The sequence below is a fragment of the Nicotiana attenuata genome, unplaced genomic scaffold (genome assembly GCF_001879085.1).
Source record: "Nicotiana attenuata strain UT unplaced genomic scaffold, NIATTr2, whole genome shotgun sequence".
In the NCBI taxonomy this organism is placed as follows: Eukaryota; Viridiplantae; Streptophyta; class Magnoliopsida; order Solanales; family Solanaceae; genus Nicotiana; species Nicotiana attenuata.
This window is the reverse complement of record NW_017671951.1, coordinates 10,534-24,985: the sequence shown is the minus strand read 5'-3', so window position 1 is coordinate 24,985 and position 14,452 is coordinate 10,534. Positions and strand designations below refer to the sequence as shown.

Here is a 14,452-nt window from a genome sequence, read left to right as displayed (position 1 = left end):
AATTTCTTGGTTAGTTGCTGAAACTATGAGGTTTTCTTTTTTCAATCTAATCTAGGGTGGGTTTGGTACGAAGAAAAATAAATATTTTTCAATTTTCCCGTGTTTGGTTGACTTAAATGTTTTGAAAAACATTTTCTTCGTGAACTTATTTTCCTCCAATTGGAGGAAAATATTTTCCCTACCAAGAGAAGGAAAAACTTTTTCCAAAACTCTTTTTCAACATTCCCTACTCTATTCCCCATCCCCACCAATCCACCCCATACCCCTACATAACCTACCCCACCATACCCCCACCCTCGCTCCCCACCCCCACCCTAAATAAAAATGTTATTAATAGTACTTTCTATTCATGTTATAGATAGATTTTTTTCATTTCAACAACACTTATTGGCCCCAGGTCACGACTATTTAGTTCGGCATTTGAACTCGTTCGACGTACGAACCGAGCTTCTACAACTAAAAGCGGCCAAATGGAAAAATTAAGGAAATAAGCATACAAGACCAAACAGAGAAAAGATTCAGAAGCAAACAGCGAAAATAGCATTTCATACTCCAAAAATATTCTTTACATTGGCTAAACAGACGCCCACAAAAGTACGCACAAAAATTACAAGGGAATAACTATCAGCAACGCCATCTCCACTATTGCCATCGCCATCAGAGTACTCGTCCTCGTACCAGGCACCCTGCTCAATCCCATCCAAATCCTCCTCGCCATCGCCGGTCCCCAGTGTGGCAGAGTCATAACCACAGGTGACCCGATCTGCACGCGCCTTAGCATGAGTATCCTCAAAATCAGCCTCAGGAACTCTCCCCGCCATCATCAAATCCCTGAATATGTCTAGCTGGGCCTCAGCATGGATCTACTTCTCATACAAATCCCGCGAAACATCAGGATAAGCAGAAGTGTGAGAGGAGGACGGGTGATCCAACAACTGCATCTTCTCGGCCTCGAGAGCGATGATTTGATCACCAAGGTTCGAGACCTCTTTTTCTAACCCCACAATTTGCTCGTCAAGCCACGCTTCCCTGAGTCTAGCCGTCTCCAGATCATTTGCCCGCTCGGACCAGAGGCGCGGATTGCATCCTCCAAAGCCTCCGTTTTTGCGAAAGCCGCCAACCCAGCCATCTCGGCCGTCTCCAAATCCTCCATCTTCTCGGCGACCTCGCCACTCAAAACATCAGCCCTGATCAAACATTGCTCGAGTTTGGCCCGCAAATATACCACTTGGGTCTGAAGGTCCGCACATTCGGCCTGAATTCCCTTGCTCACTTCGAGCTCTTCTTCCTTATCCCTCAAATCCCCTTCGAGGATGTTGCACTTGGTGATGACTCTCACTAGCTCGTCATCTTTCTGCTTCAATTCGTCTCGGATAGCTTGGAAGTTGCCACTCTGGTCAAACCGCTTACAGATTTCACGATGTTTGTCGCGGTATTCACGGTATTTCTTCTCCATCCTATTGAAAATAGTTTTACGCCTTTCCTCCCGGCGAGCACTCTCAATCTCCAATATGATGGTCTAAAAAAACAACAAAATAAAGAAGGAAGAGAATCAGTCTATCGAAAAATAGTGTGCAAGGCATAGAAACTGGAAAGGGCGGAAGACTTACTCTAAGGGCGAGGCCGGCTATGCCCGATAAAAAGGCGGCATCGCTCAGATTCATGAGGGTCTTACCCTCTACATTGGATTAAAGGGGGCCCAAGGAAGGGACCACTTCCTCGGTGTTCACTAGCAGGTCGTGATCCATGGGGATCACGATGGTACGAGTGGACCCTTCCAACCTCACTTCCACCCGAGCGAACCCCTCACTCAGCATCCACACCTCTTGGGAGTCAATATCACAGACGGTTTCGTAGCCATCCTCGGCAATGCCTTTGCCTTTCACCTCGGCCGACGAGGGAACATCAACCGATACCGGGGATAGCGGCTTACTTCTCAATACGCTATCGCTGACCTCCATGGACGGCCCCTCAACTTCAAGAAAGGTTGCACCTTCTACCACTCCCGTTGATGACGGAACTCCAGATGATGGATTCGCATCGCTTTCAGGTGCAGTGGCGATTGGCCCTTGGCCGTCCCTTGTAGAGTCTACTTCCCGAACTGTACCATTGCCAACATCCACCGATCTTCATTTTCGTGGATTCAAGCCTTCTCCGCTCGACGATGACTCATCCATTAAATGCAGCACAAGAAAAGCCGACATCCTAGATACTGAGCCGCCGAAGGCTGAGTTGGTCGCACCGAAACCCGAGGTCGAAGGGGGGAAGACGGCCGGGCAGGTTTGGATGCGGTTGCAGTTGGGACGGGATCTGTTGTGCCGACCGCCTGACGGAATGCAAGAGTAGGAGAAGGTCAGGATCAACTCCCGCACAGGTAAAAGGCGACCTACAAAAATTATTTATGATGAAGACAATCTGACTTACCGGGAAGCTTAGGACCAAACTTATTGCGGAAGGCAGACCATTCGCGGATCCCCGCTGTATGAGGAAAGACTCGGCTAACCCGCTCGTGAATATCTTCGACCAAAGGAGGGGGTTCATCCTCTGCTGCACAACCGTACAACCAAAGTCGACCAGCACAAAATGCAATAGAAGAAAAAGGTGCTTACGTGCATAGTTCCAAATCTCAGTAAATCCGCTTAAATTTTCCACCACATCCTCGGTTTTGACGTAGAAGTAGTGGAGCCAAAACTGGCGGTTGTCCATTTTTACCACAAGACACTTGCTGCCCCGGCGGCGAAGATATAACAGTCCCCCTATGGAAACTGGGAGCAAAGAGATGAATCAAGTGACGGATGGTCACCTCAACCCTGGCCAACTCTGCGAACTTCAAAATCATGCGGATGAGCTTGTAGATATAGGGGGAGAGTTGAGTCGGGCACACCCGGTAGTAGCGGCAAAAGTCTTCGTCTAGGTGAAGGATAGGAAAAAAATAACCCACGAAGAAGGGGTATGCGTATAAGGCGTCGTACCCAGGGCGGTGTATTTTCACCACGTCATGCCCCGCAGGGATGAGGTCTATATGGGCAGGAATTTCAAATCTAGCCCTAAACACAGCAATGGTCGCCCCCTCCATCAATGACTCCGAAATTTCGGGGTCATCTTCGGGCAACTTGGAGAAGTCAGACCTAGCCTTCTCCCTACAGGGGATTATCTCCTCCACCGTAGGAAAGCTGTCATCTTCAGCAACCATGGACACCCCATCATCATGGGGAGGCATGCGAACTGCCAGGGGGACTAGATCAGGTATTCCCTCTGAATTAGTTGGGTTAACCATTTTTGTTCGTTGTGATACGGAGAAGGTGCAAGCACAGAGGAGGTATAAGCAGCAAAAATTATCAGGTACGGTGAAAATAGGGATGCAAGAATGAAGGTAACAATAGCAGGAACATTGAAAGAAGAAGGAAGAGATGAAGATTCAGCATTTGAAAAGCACAAGAATCAAGCAAAGGGTCTTGCGTCCCTATTTATAAGAGCCAGGGCACCATAATTGAGAATACAAACCGTCGATGCCTAGCACAAATATCGAAATGATATAGGCACGGGAAACGGCACAACACATCAGGAAAACGCATAATAATGACGCATGGTATCGTGACATCACTTTGAAGCGACGTAATGGTAAGTTATGGCTCACGAAGCGCCACGTTATCATCTCGCCCAGAGCGTTACCACTCGACCTGCTCGCCTAAATTTTTCAACCACGACTAGCGAAGTCCGCTCATCGAGGTCATCCAAGAGACGGCCCCGATAAGCGGAGAGACTAACTGTATGGGTCAAAATCTGTCTAAGGGCGTTCGACGCAAAGTGATGTTGCCAAATGTAATTTGGCTGAGGTCGACTAGTAACTAATAGGACTCATCGCCGAGTAGTCGATCATGGCCGAGGTCAAGCATCAGAAGGAGCAGTAACGGCTAGTTTAGCAATAGGATCTTTAAGAGAATATTCCGTAAGATATTCCTTGTACTTGTACTTTTTAGGGTTAACTAGGGGTGTATCCCTATAAATGGAAAGAGAGATAAGGAAAAAAGCATGTAATATTCTCTAATAAGAACACTCTTGAAAAGTAGACTCTCTCTAGATAAATACAAACATCACCTTTCTAAAGATATTCATTTTTGTTGGTTATTTTATACTTTTCCCATCAGATCCGAGAAAGTCTCCGATATTCTCATATTTGTCTGTCATTCATCATTGTCAGAAGGAAGAATCATCCACCTCATTCAATATTGAGTGAATCATTTTCCTTATTTACTTTAGTGTCATTTATTGTTATTTAATGCTTGATATTCTTCCCCCATTATTGATATTGAAACATTAAATACGCGCTGCATTTATTCTCTCCCAACACTGTTCAACTTCATCTATATAGACTAATTATAGAACTGAAGTTATTATGGTTACCCCTCATTACATATAATTAATTAATTTAACCAAAAGTTTACATTTTTTGGTCAAACAAGTAAGGCACTCCATGAACTGTTAAAACATATACACTAATACACAATTCAACATAAAATCATACTGCGATAATTTTAGAACTTTACATCATCACTTAAAGTTATGGTTAAAGAGAATTCTTTTACAAAGGAAAGGTGAAAGAAAACAGAAAGAGATGGGAAGACAATAACGGTTTATTGAGTATCATACTAGCGTTTTGAACACGCCAAACCACATGCAAAGTCATATTCGTAACTAGACTTAAAAGGACCTTAGCTACATTCCTTGTGTCTTTATTTCCTTGTTTGTCTCGCTCTCTTTTCTTTTATTTGTAATTTTAATATAACTACAATAAAATTACACATTGATCCTGTCTAATTTAAAGGGAAACTAAGTGCCATTGATAACCACGTTTTTCTCTTATAATGTCAATTTAAGAGATCGTAGAGCTCATGCAGAAAGTGAAGAAGCTTTAATATTCTACCAATCGAGCATATTTGCCTTTTAACAAAAGAAGAAACCAAAAATTGATGTACTATGCTAATAACGTGATTCCTTTCTTCAAATATTCCAACCATCGACTTAAGTAAATAAGAGAACAAATTAAATACTTACTTTTTCGCAATTTTTTTCTTTCTTAGAAGAAAAGAACTTGGGTGTCATTAATGAATTAGATCTCAACTTCCATAACTATTATCCTGCTATTTTAATCGACCAACATCCTTTGTGATAATTAGATTAGCATGCAGTTTGATATTCATGCCAATCGCCAGTTCTACTTGCCAAAAATTAGCCCATATATTGGAAATTAAAGAGAATTTAGGAACAATATAGTTGTATAAAATAGCCCATATATTGGAAATTGAGGAGAATTTAGGAACATTCTACTTGTGAAGGGGACGTTCTATTTGTTACCATGTCCCTACCAAACTTTTGTCCCTTCCTTAAGGTAAACTCTTGCGAAGTGTTATGCCATTTTCACTTCGTAGTTCCGACTCACCACGTGAATATTTTTTGCCAAAGTACTCAAATATATCCAATCTGGTAGTTGATGGCGAGAGAAGGATCCCTCATTATTATACCCAACTCAAGTACTCAACCATAAAGAAAAACTACTAACTAAAAAGTTAGAATGTCATCTCATCATAAAGAATTGTGGGGTTATTTATATGAATTTAACGTATACTCCATCATTTACATGCAAAACTTTTAATTTATACTATCAGTGTAATTTAACATGTTATAGTAAATTATATAATTACTGCTATTGTTGGAGCTATTGTTCCTTTGGTGATTCGAACTCTATGATCCTAGGGTTGTAGGCAGAGGCATATTCAGAATTTAAAGTTTATGGGTTCCTATAGCGACATTAAGTAAATGTATAATAAGTAGTTGAGTTCACAATCAGATATTTACGGATATTTAGTGAATTTTTAATACATATATAAGGTATATGCAAAAGTTTCTTGGGTTCACGGGAACCCACTAGTAATGGGCTGGATCCGCCCCTGGTTGTAGCCGGGATGCTGACCATTATGCAACCCCTCTTGTCCATTTCTAATTCTACTAATTACCTGAAGTAATCATTTACAATAGATTTGATAATGTAAAAAGTTACTACTCCGTATATATTGAAAATGAGATCTCTTTGTATGTGTAAGTCTTCAGCGTAGTCCAAATTAAATGGCTTCGAGTCGGTTCTTTGAAATGACAATCTTGTCATGACCTGGAGAAAATTAAACAGGGATAATTAATGATCGTTGGAATGTTATAGTCAGATATGAAGGACAAGAGAAAAAAGAACAAAAACTGGCTGCGTGCATAGTACTATTACCAAGTCGTTGCTTCAAGTTTCAGAAAGGCCAACAGCAATATAAATAGAGCTAAATGAAGAAATGAACAACCAGTTGTTGGTTCTTTGTACAAAAGAAACTCATAACATTTCTCATCGACTCATATATAATTCCAAATTGCTACTTCTTCCTTTTATTACACCACTTTATTTCTACAAAAAAACTAATATTATATTGTGATCCTGGCAATATCATCTTATTAATTCTACTCATTTTTGGAAGTGGGAAACCAGATAAAAGATTGTGTATGTAAAGATCATATATAGACCTTTTTTTTGCTATAACAAATTAAAATGAGAGGTTTGATCGCAGTAGCTGGCTTATTCTTAGTTGCTCTCATTCCTCATGCAGGTGCTTCAAGTCAACATACTCGTTTCGTATTCATTTTCGTTCTTTTCAAATTTTGTTTTCGTTTTCTCAAACAAATATTTGTTAGAATGCAGCTGCCTTTGATCCATTAGATCCCAATGGGAATATCACCATCAAATGGGATGTTATGTCTTGGACACCTGATGGTTATGTCGTAAGTTTCCCTTAAATTTGGATTTAATCTATAATACACTATCATATTTGGACACTTAGCTTATATATGCAATTATCTTTTACGTGACCTAACCTGATGGTGAAAATTCTTTTGTACTGTCATTGTATAAAAGTTAAACCATTTTTAATTTTCTGTCTCATAGTTTTGGCAATTGAGTTTAACTTCAACGTACATACATATAGTGTAGACGAGATCAGGTCGCTTAAAAGGTAATAACAGGTAGCCGTGAGATTAGTAACCTAGAATATAGGCGATTTACCTACTGCAAAGTTAAAATATTAAGTTAAATCCTTTGGGTGCAAGTGGTTTCCTACCTAGATGAGAATATATTTTGACACCTTATGTATGATGTGCATGGAACATTTGCAGGCAGTGGTAACAATGAACAATTTCCAAATGTACAGACATATCATGACCCCTGGTTGGACCTTAGGATGGACATGGGCTAAGAAAGAAGTGATCTGGTCTATGGTGGGTGCACAAACCACTGAACAAGGTGACTGCTCTAAATTCAAAGGCAACATCCCACATTGTTGCAAGAAGAATCCCACTGTTGTCGATTTGCTCCCTGGAGTTCCTTATAACCAGCAATTTACCAATTGCTGTAAAGGTGGAGTGTTGGCTTCTTGGGGCCAAGATCCTCAATCTTCTGTCTCTGCATTCCAAATCAGCGTTGGCCAAGCCGGTACCTCGAACAAGACCGTTAAACTTCCTAAGAACTTCACTTTGCTTGGTCCTGGACCAGGCTACACTTGTGGCCCTGCAAAGATTGTCCCTCCTACCAAATTTTTCACACCTGATCTTCGTCGAAAAACTCAGGCCTTAAGTAAGTCATGTTCGTCAATAAAATTCAAAAGTTAATTTCAAGTATGGTCATTGAACTTTATCCACTAACCACTTACCCTTTTGTAGTGACGTGGAATGTAACATGCACATACTCCCAGTTTCTAGCCCGAAAACACCCGAGTTGCTGCGTCTCTCTGTCAAGTTTCTACAATGAAACCATCACTTCTTGTCCTTCTTGTGCTTGTGGTTGTGAGAACAAAAACAAATGCATCAAGTAAGTCTCTACTTTTGGACATCAATTAGACATACACTAGAAGGAGCACGCACACAAAAAAAGGGCAGCCAGGTGCATGAAGCATCCTGCGTTCACACAGGGTTCGGGGAAGGGCCGTACACCAAGGTGGTGTGTTATGTAGGCAACCTAGCCACCTGGGCATCTTATGGACAACGGCTCGAATCCGTGACCTATAGGACGACTTTACTGTTGCTCCAAGGCTCCCCTTCTAGAAGGAGCACAAAGATTTGATTTTTAATACTATTAATAATATCTTATGACAAATATATAGGAGCGACTCCAAGCTACTGAGTGCGGTTGGGATAAACACTCCAAGAAAAGACAACGTACCACTAATACAGTGCACGCACCATATGTGCCCAGTTCGAGTGCATTGGCATGTCAAGCTCAACTACAAGGATCACTGGCGAGTCAAGCTTTCTGTAACCAACTTTAATTACAGGATCAATTACACACAATGGACTCTTGTTGTACAGCATCCAAATCTTAACAATGTAACACAAGTTTTTAGCTTTGATTACAAGCCTCTCGTTCCCTATCAATCCATCAGTAAGTTCCTGATCTCTTTGAAATACTCTACGTATATATACGACATGATTAGAGGTGCCAAAATCAACCCAAATATTATGTAACTCGCCCAATCCAACCAAGTTTAAACAGATTAGGTTATGACTCCTTTATAGACTTACTCTTGAACGGTTTAAACCCGACCCGAATTACACATATAGGTGTGTTGAAGTATGACCCATTGTTTGACTCATCTTGATCAAATTAACCCATTGGATTGTGACATGTTTATTGATTTGACAGTTTCGACCTGCATAAGTTTGACCCAACTCGTCCATTCGCCACCCTTAAACAGGATTATGATATATGGCTAAATTCATTTGCAGATGACACAGGAATGTTCTACGGCATGAAGTTCTTCAATGACCTACTGATGGAAGCAGGGCCATCTGGGAATGTTCAATCAGAAGTTCTTCTCCAAAAGGACAAGGATACTTTCACCTTCAAACAAGGATGGGCATTTCCCCGGAAAGTTTACTTTAATGGCGACGAGTGCATGCTCCCACCACCAGATACTTACCCATACTTGCCCAGCTTTGCCCATCATAGCTCTGTTGCTGTTTCAACATTGTTAATTTCCCTGCTTTTGCTTTTGAACGCGCTCTTTTGACCCTTCCTCCAGTTTTGTCAGTCACTGAAAATTTTGAAGCTAAGATAACACATGCTCCGGGTATTCGGATCACAGGTACATTCTTTGATAGAACAAATTGGTCATGAGTCATGACTATGTCTATGTGCTGCAACAATTTTTGTATGTGTATTTAAATATCACACTCAATTCCAAAGGAAAATTGAGCTTCTTGGTTCATTATAAGCATTCATATGTGAAAACTTCATTCATGTCATGCAACATTCACAGAATGACAACATTTTATAGAGTATAGCATTTACATATATGCTGCATTGAAATACTGGAAAAGCAAATGTACCTCAGCTGAGGTATACAGCAACATTGCAACACAATCGATGGAAAACACAAATGGCTGGAACAAAATGTGACTGCTGTCGCAATGTATCTTTATACAGCTAGTCATTACAAGGCGATAGTGGAGAAAACAAACTCATCAAACAATTTAATATAGACAGTCATGTGCTCGTGAATTGACCGTTATTCTCATACAACCTAGAAACACTATGAACTTGACAAACCTACAAAATACAATTAGACTTCTAAAGTAGACTATGGCAGCAACCCTTTTAGGATGAAACTAATTTTTGCAAACCATTGAGAATGCCGGTCTTCTCAGTAACAAGAGTGTCAACTCAAAGATAACCAACAGAAACAGACACTTTGCACTATACAAGGTATATACTTTTAAATGTGAGCAAGGACAACTGCCATCGAAGACATCAGTGTCACCACTAATTTAAGCAGAGAGACCTCCCCCCTAGAACCATCATTTGGCAAGTATGGATACGCATCAGGAGGAGGCATCACACAGTTATCACCATTGAAATAAATTCTGCGAGGAAAAGCCCACCCCTTCTCAAAAGTGAAAGTTGATGCATCCTTTCGGAATAGAAGCTCTGACTGGACATTTCCTAAAGGACCAGCTTGCATCAGCAGATCATTGTAGAATTTCACACCCCATAGCATAGCAGTGTCATCTATAAAAACAACCATAAGGTTAGTCGTATAATTTTCAATCTCTCAGCTGATCCTGTAGGTATATCTAGGAACCAATTGTAGATTAAATTAATAATGGAGAAGCAGATCTCTTTTTAGGATATCCCAAGAATTGTCACATTCTAAAACTAGGTGCTTTCATTCCTAAATTACTTCCAATTGTAGGTGCCTTAAAACAGTTCTCAGAAAGCCTTTTTCTTACACAAGGAAAGAGTAGAATAAACTTCAACTTTTCTTAACATATATGGAAAAAATAACTATAATGAGAATATTACTAGACGGACAGAAAAGATGGTGATTTATCTAATTCACATATAAAACAATAGCAACTATGATGTCAGAGCATTTACAATCAAATTGAGCACTTACTGATTGCTCCATAAGGAGTCAGTGACTTGTAATTGAAGCTGAATAACGTAGTGAGGTTATCAAAGTTCGGATGTTGGACAACTAAGTTCCATTGTGTATAATTCATCCGGTAATTGAAGTTTGTTATAGTGATCTTCACTCTCCAATATTCCTTGTAGTTGACTTTGACATGCCAATGAATTCGAATTGGGCACATATGATTTGTGCACTGTACCAAAGGAACGTAGTTGGTCTTCCCATGGTCTGATACAACTGAAGCTAAGTGCGGCGTTTTTGAACTGCAATGAAGCTTGAGAAGGAAGTAATTAACAAAAAAAAAACTTAATAGAAACAATGCCAAAGAATTGGTCAAAATAATTTGAGGGTCATACTCTACACAATTCCAACGCTGAGTGCCATTAGTCTGACAGCCACAAGTGCACGTCGGGCAGGGCACGATCGTATCATTGTAGAAGGATGAGAGGGAGACGCAACATGTAGGAGTTTTTTGAGCTAGGAACTGTGAGTAAGTGCATGTGACATTCCAAGTCACTGTCAAGGACAGTACAAAAGGTTAGAACTTAATCTTCAATAGACTGCAACTGTATTATCTTAAATGAGCTTGAAAATAAATTTTGTAAGGTTAAGATGTTCAAGCAGTTACATCTATGCTTTGTAAGGGATATAACAGCCTTCTGAGAGAAGGGTTTCCATATTTCTAATTGGGAAGTTACTTTTTGGACGAGGCGTCGAGGTGCTAAAACTTTAGGCACACGAGTTCCCAACCATAAGAATGGAAAATGCATATAGTTGAGCCAAGAAACTTACTCATAGCCTGTGTCACTCTTCTCCCATCTGCAGAGACGAACTTAGTGGGTTTAACAATTTTAGCGGGTCCACAAGTATAACCAGGCCCTGGAGCCTTTAAAGTGAAGTTCTTAGGTACTCTAACTGTTTTATTGGTTGTTCCAGCTGCACCAACACTAATTTGGAATGAGCTAACGGCAGTGGTTGGATCTTGCCCCCATGAGTTGATCACTCCTCCCTTGCAGCAATTTGCAATCTGTTGGTTGTAAGGAGTTCCGGGCAGCAGGTCAACAACTGTTGGATCTTTCTTACAGCAATGTGGAATATTTCCTTTATATTTTGAACAATCTCCCTGCTCTGTTGTTTGACCTCCCATCATGGTCCATATGACTTCCTTCTTTGCCCACGTCCAGCCCAAAGTCCAGCCTGGCGCTTGTATGTGCCTATATTGTTGAAAGTTGTAGATCGTCACCACAGCCTGTTAAAAACCAAACGGATAATGATCAGACACTTCCTATTTGAGAAATTCTTATAAGAAGATGAAATAAAGAGGAGGAAGTCAAAAGAGACTGTCAAGCTTCAAAGGCTAAGAAACTACGCCATGTAGGCTGAAGCTATCCAAGATGAATAAAGTTCCAATCTAGATCTAGCTGCTCAAGAACTTGAAACTTGGTCTTGTATTAACGAGTGAAAGAAAAAATGCTTAGAAACAGCATCCGAATTCGGGGAAAAACGATTTAACTTGAAAAAGGGGGTGAAGGGTTAAATCTATTTAGCTAATATCATACTCAGAAAACTGAAAACTGAAAGAGCAATATGCATGTCAAATTGGGAGTTGCAGACGGTGAACTATATGCTATATAGTTCGGATTAGCTTATAGGATGAAGGTGATCCATCTAAGGAAGGTCCAGATTATTACGAGATGATCAAGGTTACTGTTACTTACCACATATCCATCAGGTGTCCAGGTGATCACATCCCATTTTATTGTAATGTTTCCATTTGGATCAAGTGCATCAAAGGCGTCTATTGGAAAAAGGAAGAAACAAAAAGTAAAATATTGTCAAAAACCGCCTATACATTCCCACACACATGCAATGCAATAGAGGCGGGGGACGTGAAGGCATGTCAAAGATGCATTGTTGGTATTGGTACACAAAATAAATAAAAAAATATCTGCATTTGGTATGGTGGAAAATGTTTCCATGAAATATATCTTCCACAAAAAGTTTTTACTTTGAGAAATCATTTTTTGGAAAGAAATCTTAATGTCCATTTTAAATGCCACCTGTTATATAGTTGTGGTACCTAAAGTTCTCCAATATCAAAATGACCAACTACAGAGAGAATACCATTATTATTTCAGATCTTATAATTCTAGACTTATGTTTAGGTTCATAGTCAACAGACAAGCGATCTAAGTACAGAGTCACTGATTCAGGCACCGGACTCAACTATAATGATTTCCTTCATTCTTGTATTTCAGAGAATGCAGAAGTGTTACTTTTTCCATTATCCTGTTGAAATGGTCAAGGTACTAACCTTGATAAGAGCGAAAATGGGATCGACCCGACAAAGTTTTACTGTAATATTCATTATATTACACTACCACACCTCAAGAGAAGCAAAAGTAGTTTCTTTTAGAATCACATTGATTACTCCTCAAGGTTTCAATTGACCCAAGATTTTTTTTATAGAGAAACTATTAGCACTACTCCAATTACTTCATTTCGTGCTAGAAAAGGCATAAAAATTCCAATCTTGGAGTTAAATTTACCAAGTATAGACCAAATCAACACCCAATGTTCTGTTGCCTAATTCTAACGCTAGGATTTTGCTTGGCCAGAAATATATTACTGAAATTTCCAGTAAAATTTCAGTTCACACAGTCCCTCACTAAAAGAGAACTAATCATTACCATAAAAATCAAGTTTTTGATACTTAAAATCATAAATAAACATGCTAATCTCTCAGAAAATACGCCAGTAAAAGCAATTCCTGTCTTTCAAGAACAATCCCACATTAAGAGAAAACGGAGTTACCAAGTAGTTTAAATCAAAAGGAGTAATCAAGAACTAAACTAAAGTAAACCCAAGATAGCTAACCTGTTGAGGAGAAGCTGAAGAAAGAAAGCAAGAAGAGTAAAAGTATGGTGGAAGCAGAAATTCTGGTAATAAATTTGAACAAATCCATTGGGGTGATAGCAGCTGTAGATTTTCTTGAGCTTTTTATGGGGTTCTGTCCGCTCAAGTTCTGCTACTGAAGCGAGTAAAAGAGATGGACAAAGAGTGAGGTGGCGAGTGGAAGAAGCTAGAACTCTCAGGCTCACAAGCCAAGCTTGTCCATTGAAATAAATTGGACTTTATTGAAGTCCTCGTAGATAGTAGCCAAACAACTGGCCACTATTACACTATATATGGTGTTTTAGAAGTAATCAGTATATATTTCACTAAGAAATTACCAATTGAATAAATAAATATTTTTGTTACTTTTCCTATTCCCTTTAATTTTTTTTCTATCTTTTATCTGTTGTAATCAACCACCAACTCCTGTTTCTAATTCATCCTTATTGTCTTGCATTACTTAAGAATTTTTTTGTTTTATCTTTGACGAGAGAGGTTGTCCTCAGGATCGTGAGTTTGACTCACCATGGGAGAATCAAAAAAAAATCTTTGGGAAGAATAAGAGAAATGAAAAACATTAGTAAATTTAGTCTTTACATATTGGCGTTCAAATTAAACGAACTAAATTGGGTGTTGGAGATGGTTTGCTTGGGATATAGGCTACCTTTGGGACATAGTCTTAGGGAATTAGAGGACTAATATAAATAAGGGTCCACATACCAAATAAAAACATTCTATTGTAATTATTGCCATTTTTAGTAGAAAACAAAGATCCGCAGATCTAATATGGCAAATTTCAGAAATCCTTAGTTCCCCACTCTGCCCCGGTCATCGTTAATAATTAGAGTACTAGAATTTGGTGACCAGAAGCGGGACCGTGTTTAAGTAGTTAAATGAATACGAGGTTGTCAAATTATCAAATTATGCATAATAATTGGTAAATGATAATCAGAAAAGAGAGAATTTTTAGTTAATTTATTCGTTGACTAAACCAAATGTTTTAGGGGAAATACATGCTACAAAATAATGCATAACCAAACACAAAAATACAAAACATGTGA

At 39.5% G+C, this 14,452-nt stretch overlaps 2 protein-coding genes across 3 annotated transcripts; one reads left to right on the top strand and one right to left on the bottom strand.

Annotated features, from left to right (window-relative positions):
• Positions 1–6,350: 6,350 nt before the first annotated feature.
• Positions 6,351–9,306, top strand: LOC109211021 (COBRA-like protein 4). Of its 2 annotated transcripts, none has more exons than XM_019374514.1 (6): positions 6,351–6,644; positions 6,737–6,816; positions 7,207–7,663; positions 7,750–7,897; positions 8,190–8,467; positions 8,812–9,306. In XM_019374514.1, exons 1-6 carry the CDS (start codon positions 6,587–6,589, stop codon positions 9,093–9,095), a joined length of 1,305 nt encoding a protein of 434 aa, XP_019230059.1. In that variant the 5' UTR covers positions 6,351–6,586; the 3' UTR covers positions 9,096–9,306. The 2 variants fall into 2 exon arrangements, with proteins under 2 accessions (XP_019230059.1, XP_019230060.1); XM_019374515.1 differs by having other exon boundaries at positions 6,730–6,816.
• A 163-nt stretch (positions 9,307–9,469) lies between these two features.
• Positions 9,470–13,666, bottom strand: LOC109211020 (protein COBRA-like). Its single transcript, XM_019374513.1, has 6 exons — positions 13,374–13,666; positions 12,215–12,294; positions 11,289–11,745; positions 10,853–11,012; positions 10,482–10,759; positions 9,470–10,093 (listed from the first exon to the last, which is right to left on the bottom strand). Exons 1-6 carry the CDS (start codon positions 13,459–13,461, stop codon positions 9,801–9,803), a joined length of 1,356 nt encoding a protein of 451 aa, XP_019230058.1. The 5' UTR covers positions 13,462–13,666; the 3' UTR covers positions 9,470–9,800.
• Positions 13,667–14,452: the final 786 nt, after the last annotated feature.

Excerpts from the sequence above, each read along its gene's own strand:
- LOC109211021 (XM_019374514.1), top strand. The coding sequence starts at position 6,587 with ATGAGAGGTTTGATCGCAGTAGCTGGCTTATTCTTAGTTGCTCTCATT. Across the intron at positions 6,645-6,736 it reads TGCTCTCATTCCTCATGCAG|CTGCCTTTGATCCATTAGAT; the intron begins GTGCTTCAAGTC and ends GTTAGAATGCAG. Across the intron at positions 8,468-8,811 it reads CGTTCCCTATCAATCCATCA|ATGACACAGGAATGTTCTAC; the intron begins GTAAGTTCCTGA and ends ATTCATTTGCAG.
- LOC109211020 (XM_019374513.1), bottom strand. The coding sequence starts at position 13,461 with ATGGATTTGTTCAAATTTATTACCAGAATTTCTGCTTCCACCATACTT. Across the intron at positions 11,746-12,214 it reads GGACACCTGATGGATATGTG|GCTGTGGTGACGATCTACAA; the intron begins GTAAGTAACAGT and ends GGTTTTTAACAG. Across the intron at positions 11,013-11,288 it reads AAGAGTGACACAGGCTATGA|TGACTTGGAATGTCACATGC; the intron begins GTAAGTTTCTTG and ends TGTCCTTGACAG.